Source organism: Crocodylus siamensis, chromosome 4 (genome assembly GCF_052110815.1).
Source record: "Crocodylus siamensis isolate JL-2025a chromosome 4, ASM5211081v1, whole genome shotgun sequence".
In the NCBI taxonomy this organism is placed as follows: domain Eukaryota; kingdom Metazoa; phylum Chordata; order Crocodylia; family Crocodylidae; genus Crocodylus; species Crocodylus siamensis.
In genome coordinates, this window is record NC_143398.1 from 119096295 (window position 1) to 119112202 (window position 15908).

At 41.0% G+C, this 15908-nt stretch overlaps 1 protein-coding gene across 1 annotated transcript in view; it reads right to left on the reverse strand.

The window, feature by feature from the left end:
• The window catches only part of PLCZ1 (phospholipase C zeta 1), a gene marked incomplete at its 5' end in the record, with an annotated part of 87125 nt that overhangs the window by 10369 nt on the left and 60848 nt on the right, over positions 1 to 15908 (reverse strand). Inside the window, one exon of the mRNA XM_090041605.1 lies at positions 306 to 478. Coding sequence (XP_089897731.1) covers positions 306 to 478 — 173 coding nt within the window. The remainder of the gene's footprint in view (positions 1 to 305; positions 479 to 15908) is intronic.

A 15908-nucleotide genomic window follows, 5' to 3' on the forward strand; every position in this document is an offset into this window, starting at 1 on the left:
ATATTTTAGATAAAATTTTGTGCAAATTATTTGCTCTTTCCTGCAATTGTTAACATTTTCAAGTAAAAGATGTGCTTTTATGTACAAAGATTAAAATAAAAGTTGGAAATTGTACCACAGTAAATAACAGACACTGATAGTAAGGTATCAAGGAACTATATTCGTTCTAGGATGCTTGACAGGTTTAGCATATCACAACTTTTTCAAACATGAATAGGTTGTAATAATAAATACTTGCGAGCTAATTAAATGAATCAATGTATTTTTATAAATTATAAGTGAAATTGTCAATAAACCGTGCGTACCTTAATTGAGAGCATAGTTGGATTCTGGTTCCCTATCACACTGTGTGGATTAAATTTTGAATAACGGTCTCTCAGGAATTCTGGTTTTAGAAGATAGCCACAGCCACCATTGTCCACAAATTTTCCATTTTGCAAATCCATTTGCTGTCCAGGTGTCTGGAAGTTTAAGGCCACTGGAAAAAAAATCAAAATTGCTGGAGTTAACAATTTAAAACTAATCCAACAATAGGCACATTTTAAACTAAAGTTAAAATACCAGACCACAAAATCCAGGGTGCCTTTGTCTTTAAGTGTGGCTCCTTCTTCCAAATGTGGTGTTAGCCAACTAGTGCCAGAACTGAGCATGTGCCCCAGTTCTGGGTTAAATTCCACTGCATTGTACCTTATCCTTCCGCTTTATTTTTCAAAGGGAATATTCTAGATATAAGCTTGTTTTTTTTCCCACAAGGGCTAAATTCTAATTCTAACTTTGCCAGTTAAGCTATTTATGGACCCCTAACTCAATACAGCACATGAAGTTCTCCCATGAAAGGAGAAGACAGGCATAGGATGTGGTGGTAGTAACTTCACCTCAAACAGTACCAAGTTGTGCTAGACAGCCATGAAGGTATGGTTTAGAATTAAGCTGTTCATTGCAAGTAATATGTTTGAGATTACATACAGGGAAAAGTGAGTCTAATTGTGTAAACTTTTAAATTGCAATGTGAGCAAAAGATTTCCTTCAAACTTAATCTCCCATTGCTGATGTTTATTGTTCATGCACACCTGTCAGGTTTTCCTTTTCCAGGCAGCTCAAAATGTTTTCTGTTTGCTACTGAAATGGGAAAATAAAACAGCACACTTCAACAACAAGAGACAGCATTATTATCATTCATGAGATAAAGCCAATGCTGAAATAGGCCTGTTTAATGAAAATTTCCCTATTCTAGCATGTTGCTGCTTCCTGTTCACATTCAGCATGGAAAATTCACAAGTCAAATCAGTGATGGACTAGTGTAATGTATTAAACAGAATGATGATAAGGCATTTTGGGGGATGGTATAGTAGTAAAAAAACACAAAGTCTGTCTGTAATACAGTCACTCCTAATAATAATTCAGGAAGAGAGCTTTATTCTGTGATCCCATGAGATAATACAAGAGTATTGACTGAATATGTAGCAAACTTTGGAATTCTTTATCAAAAAAGAAAATGGAAAAGGTTTGGATCTTCCTTTGAAAAATTATTTCCTGTATTTCTACTTTGCCAATTCAGTTTTGATTTCTGTAGTGATCTTTATGAAGAGTTTATTTTTTTAACGAATCCTCTGAAATCAAGATGCCTATTGCCAGGAATGAAGGCAATGGAATTTCTGGTGGCTAAGAGTAAATTAGATTAAATAGGTCATCATCTCTTTTACTGTGTTATAGTTTGAAGTGTGCAACTAAAATTCAGCAAGGCAAAAATGAAACAGCAATATTTTCAAATAGCAGTGAAAAACTTGCAAATGTGCTTGTAACTTCTGCATGATGAAACAAATGACATGATTGCACATAATGAGGCTGCTGCTAACTTTGCCAAGCTTCATAAGTTGCTAAACGGAAAAAAATCCATTTAATGAGAGAAACACACCAAAGAATTTGTTGTTGTTTATCGTATTAAGTGACTTTCTGTCGTGATGCAAACTTCGATCAACGCTGTTGTGAGCTGATGTTTCAAAATAGCAACATAATATTTTTATTTAATTTAGCCTTTGATTGTACATTTATAACATACTTAAGATGTATCTTAATTTAGTCATTGAAGTCCACATAACTGTAAAGATGTACTGAAGAAATATTTCAGTTGAAGGTTTTTGTTTCCTTATGTAAGTAGGAAATTTTATTTCCTAATCTTTGTTTTTCCTAATCATCCAGTGAAAATATCAGCAGTATAAGTGGACATTTTAGCCATAATCTTGGCATGTCTATGATTTGATTGTATTAGTCTGTGAATAGTTGCAGGATTTTTTTTCTATTATGACCAACTGACTGGATTAAGGAAAGTCATTGTACATTTCCCTTATCCCTAGTTCTTAACTCTTTCATTTTTAAATATATCATGATAGGGTAGATGCACTTGCAGTTCTGAAGCTCTAAGCCAGCAGTTGCCAAGAAATGGAAGAAAATGAGAATCTGGTTCCACTCCATTTCTCTAATCCTCTGTTAAGGCATATTTGTATAATTCCTCTTCAAATGCAGGAAATACCCAGGACTATAAAAGCAGAAACTGTGGAGCTCTACAGAAAACTGGTGCAAAAAGATTCTGGGACACGCATTGGGTTTGTAAATGGATAAATGCAAAGTATCTGTATATAAAAATGGTATAAAAACCTTTCTCGGAGCTGGTAATTTTGAGAAGTTACAAATGACTGAAATAAAGGTTTTGTTATGGAATTGCAGCAGATCTCAGAATACAGTTTAGCCAATCTTCTTTCTCTAGTGTTAACAACTTTTAAATATCTGTAGATTATCACTTTCATTCCTTTTCTTCATAAATCAGTCCCTCCAGCTTCCTGATACATTTCATTTTTCTTTTCTGAACTTCCTCCAGGTTACCAATATCTTTCTTGATAGGTGTTTCTCAGTAGGATTTGAGATATAGAAAATTTGAGGTTCTTAAATTTCTTAAGAACTATGTTTTAGGCATCTATATTATTCTGCCAGGCATTTACTGACCACAGCATTTCCTGCTAAATGTAGAATTCCCTATAGCCTAACTAGAGTTCAGTTAAAAAAATGCTTAGGATGAAGGAGCAGCTACCAGGACCCCAGTCTTTTGAGAAAATCTGAGGCTTTGAATAGTTTGTCTGAGACCACTGCTGGCATAACTGATTCTTGGATTCCTCACCGAATGTTGCCCATGATCAGGCAATTCTCCAGCTGTATGCTTATGGGATAATTGCTTTGTGAACATATGTTGCAACAGCCCCAACTAAAAATAAAGAGATTTGTAGTGCTATTCCTATGTTATAAATCTGAGATAAATCATGTGATTGCTGTGTATAATCCTACTACAACTGTTTGCAATATCCATAGCCTATAGCAATAGAAGCATGATAGTGTGCATCTGGAAATGCAGTTTTGGATTTTGTCTAGATTAAATGTTAGGCTTCAGTCTGTTGGGGAAGTACCTAAATTAAAAACCCTTGTTCTCTCCATTCCAGTGGGATGGTCTTGGTGGCATTATTTTCTAGAAAAGATGGAATTTCCAACAATGTGTCTTCCTGAATGTGATGGTCTCAAGAGTTAAATATTAGCAGAATATTTCTGTAATATGCTTTCTAGCCTGGCCAAAACACCTATTTCTTTTTTGATGTTTCTAAAACCTTGGAGATGTTTATTGCTTGTGCGGAGAGGGTTTTGAAACTCTCTGCTGCAAAAAGCCCAAATGTACTGACTTGGGTGTGTATCTACAATTGGTGATTTTAAGAAAAAATTGTCAGTGGTGTGCATAGGAAAGACTTCAGCAGCTTCAGAGATTTCACTGCTATACTAATAAAACTTGCTTCTCAACTTTGTCATTCAACACCAAAGCTACCTGAAAGTGTCATGCATACATATGAGAGAGGAGCTTGCCTCAGGTAAACTCATCATGGGCTTCAGCATAAAATTCTTCAGCTTGGCCTTTAGAATATGGAACCTGGACCTTGGGGGTTTTTTTCCTGAGCTTGCTTGTAATCAGGAAACATAGTGTGGGTGGATCCACAACACATTCACTATAGAGTGAATGGACTTTATTCCAACCAGAGCAGACACCCAATGCACAACCTTATACCAGTATATGTAACTCCACTCCAAGACAAAGTTATTGCTCAGAAAGTAAAGAGTGACTATACACTGGTGTTAAGTATACTGATGTACCAGTTGTGTGTCCACTAGCCAGTTTCTTCCTGGGATAGTTATCTGCTCAATACATATGTGTTCCCTTACCACTTTAGTAGCCAGGTGCTATAATTGTACTCATTTACTTTAGAGAAACTTATTATGGAGTAAAATCTGAGGTAAATTACTCTAGCTGCTGGTACATGTTACACTTAAACTGCGATAACCAGTTAATCACATCTTAAGTTGTGACCTGGCCACATACCAGTGAAATTATAAAACAAGACATAAGCCTCACAAAAATATGTAATAACTTTGTGGCTGGTTCCTATCATGCCATTAATTAAACATGTGGCCAGGCTGCGGATCCATGAGCAAAGCTCCCAGCCATGGGGATGCACCATGCACCCCTGCAGCTGGGAGCTATCTGCTGATGGGGCTCCCAGCAGATAACACTGGGAGTTATGCTGATGGTGCTTCCAGCCATAGGGGTGTATGGTGTGCCCTTGCAGCTGGGAGTCCAGATCAGCTGATAGGGATCCCAGCCATGGAAGCTTGCTACTTGCCAGTTCAGGAGGAGCCCAGAGTCGTGATCCTGGGCTCCCCCTGTACCAGCAGTAAGGTGTAATGGGATCTGATGCTCAATCCCACAATCATACCTCCTGCCATCCATGTGTGGCATAGCAGGAAATGCAGTTGTGAGGATCACACACCAGACCCTATGGCACCTTTACTTGCATATCTGCCAGAGGCCTCTGTCATAACTGTGTTGAGTGACTGCAAACCTTAATCTTAGGCAGTTTTACTGTAATTTACTCTGCTGAAATAATATTCCTGGTAGGACCTTAAATTGCCTTTATTTTACCTTTATGCCTTTATGATTTTAAGTATGCTTCCATAAACCAGTTTAACAGATATGCACACACACATACACCTATGCATTCAATACACATAATGGCAAAAGGGGAGGTTTTTAGGTAAACATATGATCGTTAGGATCCTAACTCATATCAGTTTTCAGTGAAAGTTGGTAATAAAATTGAAGGTTTTTCCGCAGTCTCAAGTATATAATGTTTGAGTGGGCTGAAGGATGATGTCCCCATCTTCCACATTTATTTCACTGAATTAAATAAGCATTATTTAATCCAGAGTCAAGTAGCACCCATTTAAAATGTCTTTTCAATATATCCATTTTAAAATGAGGTAATAAGACAAAGATTCTCATAACTATGGGCCAAATGCTTAACTGATGGAAATCAATATAATTTCACTGTAGTGCAGGAGCTACACTGATTTACAATAGACAAAGACATGGTCCTGTATTTGCATTCAGAAGAGAACAAGATAATCTGAATTTCATTTGTTTCTTCCTTTCAGAATTGGCATAGAAATAAAGTTGACCAAAGAACTTGTAACACTTATCCTCTAACTAAGAGATAATAATCCTCTGCATTTTATAATATGCTCTAGAAATGAGGAGAGCTTACTGTCACCATATCTAATAATTTTTGCAAATCGAGTATAATTTTTTTATGAATAGAAGAAACTGTGATAAAGAAATATCCATGTGAATACATAACTGATTAGGGTTTACAATTTTTGAAACAAGGTCAACAACTCAAAGAATACCTAGTGCTATCTAATTGGATAGACTGAGCTCAATGGACACACTTTTTTCTGACAAGCATAAAAGGTACACAACCTGAAATCTGCAAGAATTCTTCCCAGAAATGAAGGCTCAGAATGTAAAATGAACAAGACTGAATTTAAGAGATGTTTTCATCCTAGATGAGGCACTCATAACAAAGATACTCGGCAGAGATTCTGCCTGATTCAGTGACTGACCCTCCAAATCTGAATTGAATCAGTGGACCCCTTAATCTCTGAATCGACTCAGAACCCTCTGAATCGATTTGGAGAGATTTGGAAAGATTATAAGATTTGGACATAAACACCGCTTTAACTGTTTTTTCTACATCCCTCTAGGTAGTGGGCAGCTTGTAAGTGCTGCAATGCTGGGGCACATGGAGTGTCCCACAAGAGTGAGGGAGGGTCCCTAGTGTGCTCGGCAGCAGACCCAGAAGTAGACCAGAAGCACTTCTGGTCCACTTCTGGATCTGCCAGGGAGCATGAGGGGGCCCCTCCCCTGACCCTTCTGGCATAGTGACTGGTGCCTTGTGGGTCCGGGGGGGGGGGGACACCGAGGGTCCCCCCATGGCCGAGCACCAAGCCAGGGTACTTCCCGTCCACTTGCAGGTTCACCACTGAGCATGTAGAAGGCTCCCCTACACTCCTGTGGGACACTTCATGTGTCCCACAATTGTAGCATTTACAAGCAAATTGAATCAGCATCAAATCTTCAGATTCAGCCAAATTGAATCAAGGACAATTATCCGAATCAACTAACTGAATCGCTGTTCCTGATTCAGGCCAAATCCAAATCAAAAAGGGCCCGCTTCACTCACCCCTAATATAAAGAAGAAGGAAAGAAGTGCATGGAGGTATGATCACCAGAGTGTTTGGAATCCAAAAAACTCATGAAATGGTAATAAAACAGAAATGTACAGTGTTGGGCCCTGTATCATTGATCAGACTTGTCGAGGATTAAAATTAGGCATCTGATTTTTATCCATATTGACTCCCCTTTCTACTGACAGAGTGATGTAAATCTCACTCTTGGTCTAAAATAAAAACCAGCCCCCAGATGTTCTCAAACTTTTCATGTGTCTGTCTTCTGTATGTCACCCTTTCCAAACTACCAAATCACAGTTCATAAGACAAATATTGCAAGCTGGCATTTCTTTAACTGGGGGATCATAAGCCCAAATGGAGTCTCAAGGCCTTTTTGACAGGGTTGTGAACACTTACTGGCTTTGTATTAACTTCAAATAGTCATATAGGGTTGGACCCATGAAGTAGTTTGCATATTGGAAGGAGTACTATGACAGACAAGTTTCAGAACTGAAACTAAGTAGAGAGGTGTTGAGGTTTTGCATCCCTGCAGCATGTGGGATTTTTTTTCCTTTAGTCACCAGGGAAGTGAATAAAGCTTCTCAATAATAACTAGCACCCAGAGACCTTGTAAATGCCTCCAGTACAAATAGATGTAGCATGCATAGATCCATCAAATTGAGTATAAAGGAAATGCTGGCAGACATCTCTACCCAAAATCCCTTAACCACTGAATATTTTCACAAGAAAAACATGTAATAGCACACCTCCCAGAGTTATAAAGTGCCAGCAGGCATTGGTGTCCTGTATCCCTTTGTATAAATCCAAAGGATTATTATTGTTGCTATTTATACAACAATAGCAATAATACCAAGGGAGCCCTATTATAGCAAGCCTTCATATGCAGACCTAAGGCTACACATAGTTTGTTTCAGAATGCCTGGCCCTATTTCCAGACAAGATATATGGAGTGAGTGGGGAAAACAATAAGTGGAACTGAGGCATTAGGAAAAGGGCAGAAGTAATGTGTTTATAGGAATGAATTGGCCAGCTATGTTATATTCCCAAATAATTTAAAATTCAGATCTTTTGGGGTGATTTGTAGGTGGCTGCTTCACTAACCATCACCATTAAATGGTTGAAACCTTGTTGGCATGACAGCAGTTTGTGGCTTTGAGGAGGGAGAGGGAGGAAAAGCAAAGAGCCTAAGAAATTAATTGCAGATGGAATCCATTGGTAAGAAAGGCCTGAGGGAAAGCACCAAGATGAAGACACAAGTGAAAGCAATAGAATGAGACTGCTGAAACAGGCATCATGGGGTTAAAGTGGTAAGTGGTAAGTGACAAGAAATAGGAGCAAAGGTATGATGGGCCTTGAGTATGAGTCAAAAATTCAATCTTGATGCAGTTCAAGACAGAATCAGTGGACTGGATCTGAGTTAGGTGTATCATGCTTATACAGGCAAGGAAAATTAATATATAAGTAAGATATAACCAGGTATTTTTAGATACAAACTGGCCGACTGAAGAATCTTTTCACTGTAGACTAACTGGAGGCATTAAAGTTGTCAAGTGGTGCATGGCATACTAAGCTGAGCAGTGTAGACTAATGGTAAAAGAAAAGCTGAGAAATTTCAAGTTTCAATTTAGACTAGATAAAGGACAGAGCATGAAAATAGATTGTAAATATCTGTGCAAAGAAAAATATCATTTCCATTTCTGGGAATAACATTACCTGGATAACAAAAAGATGCTATGCTGCCTTGCAAAAAAAATTCTTGATCATAAAAGATCAATAGCCTATATTCTAAACAGTGAAATTAAAGTTACCCTGGATTCCAAATGAGTCTTCCAAATGAATCTTCAGGATTAAAAGTGATTTTGGTGAATAATAGAAAGCCTCTCATGAGAGGTCTAAAAGATTTATACTAATACTGCTTGGCTCAAGCAGGTGCTCATAAAAAGATCCAGGGCTTGCCCTGTGAAAATCCAGAGAAGTAGCAGGATCTACAGCAGGGACAGGCAACCCTTGGCACACAAGCATCAGGGTGGATGGTGGGTATGGACCAGGGATACCCTGCCACAAGAAGCATTGGACCCCTTGTAGCTCTCCTGCCATATGCCCATGGCATGTCAGCATCTTACAAGTCAAGGTTGCAAGTGCTTTTGGCACTCTGCCCAAAAACATTGCTGACCCTTGGTCTACAGCACAGCAGGTGCAAACAAACATCATCCTTTTGCTTCCATAAAAATATTTTTGGTCCCACAAGTTGCAAGTGAAAACTTCCTTGCCCCTTGTCTTGCTTCATGTGCCCAAAAATGTTTGTGCAACAGTTCCTTGCAAGTGTTGTGCCTTATCACAGAAGAAGTCTGCTCACTTATAGCATGATCCCTGCAGCCTGGGATTCTGAAGTTGATGCTGTTGTTGAAAACAGTAAGAGGTTAAAGGATGGTTACTCAGTCCTCAGCAACTGTACAACCTTTCTTTATGGCTCCATACAAATTGTTTTTAAAAGGTGGAAGAAATAAAGGGCCTCTTCGAAGAAAGCTATGAATAATATACCAGAGCAATATAGACTATAGCAAATACTGTTGTTAGTATGTAACTAAATATGTATTGTGAGCTTTGTAAAAATTCTAAATTGTTTACTGATACAAGAGTTTAACGTGAACACACAGTACTGATTTTAAGTACTTAGATATTCGAATATAAGGAAGATTTTAAACCAGAAGTAAAAGGAACTATGTTTTATGTGACCCGATATATGTAAAACTGAAAGTAACTTATTCATTAGGAAGAGGAGAGGATAGGCAAAATGATAATAAAAACAAAGAACAGAATAAAGATATAGGTACAACCACAATTACTATTTCATAGTTTCATAGTTTCTAGGGTCAGAAGAGACATGAGCAGATCATCAAGTCCAACCCCCTGCCATGGCACAAAAAAGGACTGAGGTCAAATGACCCCAGCAAGGTGTTCATCTAGCCTCTAAAGACCCCCAGGGTAGGAGCCAGCACCACTTCTCTTGGAAGTTGGTTCCAGATCCTAGCTGCCCTGACAGTGAAGTAGCACCTCCTGATATCCAGCCTAAATCTACCCTCTGCCAGCTTGTGACCATTATGTCCAGTCACTCCTGGTAGTGCTCGGGGGAACAGGGACTCCCCCAATGCCTGCTGGTCCCCCCTGACTAGTTTGTAACAGGCCACTAGATCCCCCCTCAGCCTTCTCTTGTAGAGGCTGAACAGGTTCAGGTCCTGTAGCCTCTCCTCGTAGGGCCTGCCCTTCTGCCCCCTGATCATGCGAGTGGCCCTCCTCTGGACCCTCTCCATGCTGTCCACATCCCTCCTGAAGTGCGGCACCCAGAACTGGACGCAGTACTCCAGCTGCGGCCTGACCAGTGCCGCATAGAGGGGGAGGATCACCTCCTTGGACCTGCTTGAGATGCATCTGTGGATGCATGACAAGGTATGGTTGGCCTTCCTGACCGCATCCCCACACTGTCAGCCCATGTTCATTTTGGCATCAATAGTGATTCCAAGATCCTTTTCTGCCTCTGCACTGGTGAGAAGGGAGTTCCCCAGCCTGTAGGAATGGTGCTGGTTCTTCTTCACCAGGTGCAGCACCTTGCAGTTATCAGTGTTGAAAACAATCCTGTTCTCACTGCCACCCCTGTAACCTGTCTAGGTTGCAGGGGTGCAGCCTATTCCTCCCTTCTAGCATGCCCACATCCCCCCACATCTTAGTGTTGTCAGCAAATTTGAACAGCTTGCTTTTTACCCACCACAGTCCCCCAGTTTTTTAATGAGAACAGGGTGAGAGACAGTGTCGAAGGCCTCCCTAAAGTCCAGAAAGATTATGTCCACTGCTACCCCTGCATCTAAGGATTTGGTGATCTGGTCATAGAAGACCACCAGGTTGGTCTGACAGGACTTGCCTCTAATGAACCCGTGTTGGGTTGCCCCTAAGCATAACCTCCCCTGCTGGCCCCTCGTGGACATGTGCCAGGATAATTCTCTCAAAAAGCTTACCCAGGATCAAGGTAAGACTAACTGACCTATAGTTTCCTGGGTCCTCCTTCCTGCCTTTTTTTGAAAACGGGAACCACGTTGGCTCTCTTCCAGTCCTCTGGCACCACACCAGAGCACCACAAGTGCTTGTAAAGACCTAACCCTTCATTTTATATACTCTATGAACCACAGCACTTGAAGACATCTCAAGAGATTAGTCCATTCACCCTGAAGTGAGGAGGATGTACTATACCAGACCATCCACCAAGAGATATTTTGTTTAATCTGTTTTTAAAACCCTCCAATGAAGAAAATTATATCACTTCCCTTTGTAGACTATTTCAGTGCTTAAATACCTTATAGTTAGAAAAATTATTCTAATAACTCATCCTAAATATTCTTTGCAAGTTAAGCCAATTCATTCTTGCACTGTTTTGGATACAGAGAGCAAAAATAATTGTCATCAGCTTAATAAGAAAAACGTAGAAGAAAATAGTTACCATGTATACCCTTGGTCTTCTCTGTTCCAGATGTCCAAAACTGGTTTTAGCATTCCATCTGAGGCCTCACTATTGCCCAGTAGACTGAAAAAATAATCTTCTATGTCATCCCTTTGTCATCCAATCCCTTTACCATACCCAAATTTGAACTGGAATCAGTAGAAACCTAGGATGCTCAATAAATGTAGAATCAAGCCAATAAAGATTCCTTTTTATTTTGTTATTGCCCTTATAGGTTTCAGGCAATTTTTTCAAATGTGCCCAAATAATTTATGAGATCAAATCACATGTAAGATGTAAATATAGGAACCCCAGGCACTTGTGAAAATGTTAACCTCCCATTTTAGGAAAGTCAGACTTATAATATGAGTTTAACTTTCTCCAGAGAGCCGCCAGATTATCACTTGCATGGAAAGTGGGGACTTCTAATTATTAAATGATGTTTAAATCAACTGAAGGCATCTGAAACTTGAAAAATATGACAAGCTTCTTTAAGATGACAATATTTTGTCAGATGATGTGCATACCAAGGAGGAGGCATTTATTTCCTAGGAAGAGTCTATGCAGGGATGCAGAGCTCCACATCAGAAGTAAACAAAGGTTACCTGAAATAAGTTACTGTATTTTTTTCCCCATTCACCATCAGGGCCATAAATATAATATTATTAGTCCTACTTATTTTACATTTCTAAACCATATACAAACAATGGCTAGCCTTTGCAAAATCCTTATGCACAACTAATAATTTCCCTTTCGGTCAATGGAAAATGCTATATTTAGAGTGTGTCTGAATGCAGCTGCAGTTTGATTTTATAACAGCCCAAACAAATAAAGCAAAAGATAGAAGACTGTTAAGCCATTGGTATGCTAACCACAGATATGAGGAGGGAAATTATACGTTGCATCTCTGTTGAGGTACAAGATAAAACTTGTAGCTAGGCAAATGATGGTTTTAAACAGCCAAACACCCTCCTCATCCTGGGCCGCTCTAGCAACCATAGAGGACCCAACATAATTTAGTCAAGTCTTGGTGGCTCATCTAGACTATTGCAGCCTCCCTACACTGCTCTCTGAACCACAATATTGAATGCTATGACCAGCCCCAGCACATCCCACCTGTTCCCACTATCATCCCCACTACCGTTCCTCTACCACAGCTCAGATCCCTAGAAGGCAGACTTAGACATAGCCTCTGAAGTGCTTATACTGCCCATACCAGGGTTTTAAGGCCTTTTAGGCCCTTTATACTGCTCTAGCCTTTTTATTGGATTCTCACATGCCAGTGTATGGTTAACATTTCATTTGAGGGTCATGAGTGACTACAGGGCTCTAGGGTCTGGGCTAGTAAGCCCTGTAGATAGGGACATGAGGAGACCCACTCTTGTGGGAGCTGAAAGAATAGTTCTCCATCAGCAGAACAGGAAGACCTCAGCAGGAGGACTCAGGTGCCTCTATGCTAATGCCAGGAGCATGGGGTACCAGCAGGAGGAGCCAGCCCTACTACTCTCCAGTGGGCATTACAATCTAGTAGGGATTATGGAGACCTGGTGGGACGCCTCACATGACTGGAGTGTAGCTATAGAGGGCTACACCCTGCATACAAAGAACTGAGTGGGGAAGAAAGGTGGAGGTGTTACTCTCTATGTGAAAGAGAAGTATACCTTCTTGGAGGCCAACATTGGCTCCAAAAATGGACAGCTTGAGTTGCTGGGGCAGGAGCAAGAGAGATCTAACTGTAGGTACATACTACAGACCACCAAACCGGGGGAGAAACTCCATCTGGAGTTCACCTGAGAATTGACTGACGCTGCATTTTCATGTGACGTGGTTGTCATGGGTCATTTTACTTACCCAGACATCTTCTAGGAGAAACAGTCGGCGAAGTTGAATCAGTTGCATTCCTTCCTGACCTGTGTCAGGGAGCTTTCATCACTCAGGAGGTGCATGGGCCAACCAGAGCTGAAGCTCTGCTAGACTTGGTTCTAGCCAAAGGAGATGACCTGGTTACCGACTTAAATATAGAGGGAAGTCTGGGCAACAGCAACCATGAAACCATCATGTTCATTGTCCGATGTATGGCAGACAAATTGGATAGCAGGATTGAAGTCGTGGACTTAAAAAATGCAAATTACAATGAACTTAGGTCACTAGTAGGGCAAGTGCTGTGGGACCAGGGACTGAAGGTGAAAGGTGTGCCTGAAGAGTGGTTGTTCCTGAAGGACACGATCCTTGAAGCACAAAGGAAGTCCATTCCCATGCAGAGAAAAGGTAACAGAAGGGCTGAGAAGCCCTCATGGCTCAACAGGTAAATCATGGTCTTCTTAAGAAAAAAGAAAGAGACTTACAAACAATGCAAGCTCAGGGTAGGCCCCAAGGAGGACTATTCCACAATGGCCCACATTTGTAGAGAACAAATAAGACAGGCTAAAGCAGCAACTGAACCTAGGTTAGCAATGGGAATCAAGGACAACAAGAAGGCCTTCTTTAGGTACATAGGGAACAGAAGGAAAACAAATTGGACTGTGGGGCCACTGCTCAACAACTCAGGATTGCTGGCTACCAGCACCCAGGAGAAAGCTGAACTCCTAAATAACTATTCTGCCTTGGTCTTTCACCAAAGGGAAAAACCATGCCAGGTAGAGTAGAGGATGAGCATGGTAGGAATAATCGCCTTAGAATTTGGTATATGACCAATTAAAAATATTAGATGTGTACAAATCAGCAGGATCGGATGATCTTCATCCAAGAGTGCTGATGGAGCTGGCCAAAAACATTGCGGAACCCTGGTGAAACTTCCACAACTCGTGGCACTCTAGAGAAGTCTCTGAGGACTGGAAGAGGGGCAATGTCCTAGGGGAAAAATCCTAGAAAAGTTCATTAAGGAGCCTATTTGTGATAAGCTTGCAGGAGGTAAGATTCTGAATGACAGCCAGCATGACTTTGTAGCAGGCAGGTCTTGCCTTACCAACCTCATCTCCTGCTATGACTAGGTAATTTGCCACCTAGACACGAGACAGGAGGTTTACATTGTATACCTTAACTTCCAAAAGGCCTTTGATCTAGTATCCCACAATATCCCTGCGAGAAAATTGGAGGATTGTGGGCTTAGCTCCAAGACAGTCAGGTAGGTGAGAAACTAGGTGCAGGATACAACCCAGAGAGCTGTAGTAAATGGATCTGTCTCATCCTGGTGAAAAGTTGGCAGCAATGTCCTGCAGGGGTCAGTGCTCAGTCCAGTACTTTTCAACATCTTTATTAATGATTTGTGGGGGTGGGAAAAGCTCGCTAGCCAAGTTCATGGATGACACCAAGTTGTGCGTAACTATGGTCACACTTGAAGATAGGCTACAGATACAGGCAGACCTAGACAGGCTAGAAAGTTGGGTGGATAGGAACCTGATGAAGTTCAACATTGAGAAATGTAAAGTGCTCCGCCTTGGGATGAGCAACCCCCAACATACCTACTAGTTTGGCAGCACCAAACTGGGTAGAACCATAAATGAAAGGGACCTGGGGGTAAAAATAGACTACAGTATGATTATGAGCCAGCAGTGCAATGCTGTTGTTAGTAGGGCAAATAATACTGTGGCAATCGATGCATCTCCAGCAAAACCAAGGAGGTGATTCTTCTGTTCTACTCAGCACTGGTGAGACCTCAACTGAAGTAATGCATCCAGTTCTGGGCACCACACTTTAATAAGGACATGGACAAGCTTGAGAAAGTCCAAAGAAGAGCGACCCATATGATCAGAGTCTTACATGGCAAGCTATACAAGGAACAGCTGAGGGATCTGAGAGTCTTCAGCCTGAGGCAAAGAAGTCTGAGAGGGGACCTGGCAGCAGCTTACCGCTACATTAAGGGAGTACATCAAGGGCTTGGTGAGTAACTATTTACCAGGGCACCCGAGAGGAAAACCAGGAGTTATTGCCACAAACACCTGGAAAATCAATTCAGGCTCAACATTAGGAAAAACTTCTTCACAGGCAGGGTGTCCAGACTGTGGTATAAGCTCCCTCTAGATGTGGTGCAATCACCTATGCTGGAAATCTTCAAAAGGAGACTAGACAGTCACCTTGACCCCCCAGTTATCTTTCCTGCTTGGTGCAGAGGCCTAGGACCAATGATCTTCTGAGGTCCCTTCTGGTCTTACAATCTATGAATCTGCCAAAGTTTATAAACAATGATTTAATGTATTACTATCAGAAAGCGATAACTGTTAAGCTGCAGTGTGATTCATCTCTGTGTAATATCTGATAGGTGTAATTAATTAGTGTTTTGATGAAGTTGATGTGCAAGCCATATCTGTTTGTTGTTACTCATAGTGAGCACAAAGAATTTTGTCATACTTTATTTTTCATTTTTGGACTCCCCTTTCACTATGGAATAAAACACTTAGCCCTGCAGCCTAGGCAGAGTTGCAGGTTGCCTGAGCAACAGGCTAATGGGGTAACTAGCTGGCACCTGCAGGGGGTGAGATGACCGGAAGGAGGCAGGGCCCTGGGATCAAGCAGTACTACAAGGCACCCAGGGCTAGGAGCAAGGCTGTCCTAGGGGTAGAAGTTTGACTTCTTCAGCAGGCAAAGCATGGTTTTCATTGTTATTGTTATGTTATAGCCCAGGGGCTTATGGTTGTGTTATGGTTATACTGAGGGTTTGGGATGAGGCTCCTGGGGGGGTGGAAGCATCATTAGTGCCCAAAGAAAGGCACACAATTGTGTAGAACCTCAACACCAGAGGGGCTCAGCTACAGAGGCCGGACAGCCCAGCACCACTGATCTCCATGCAGCACTGATTGAGTTA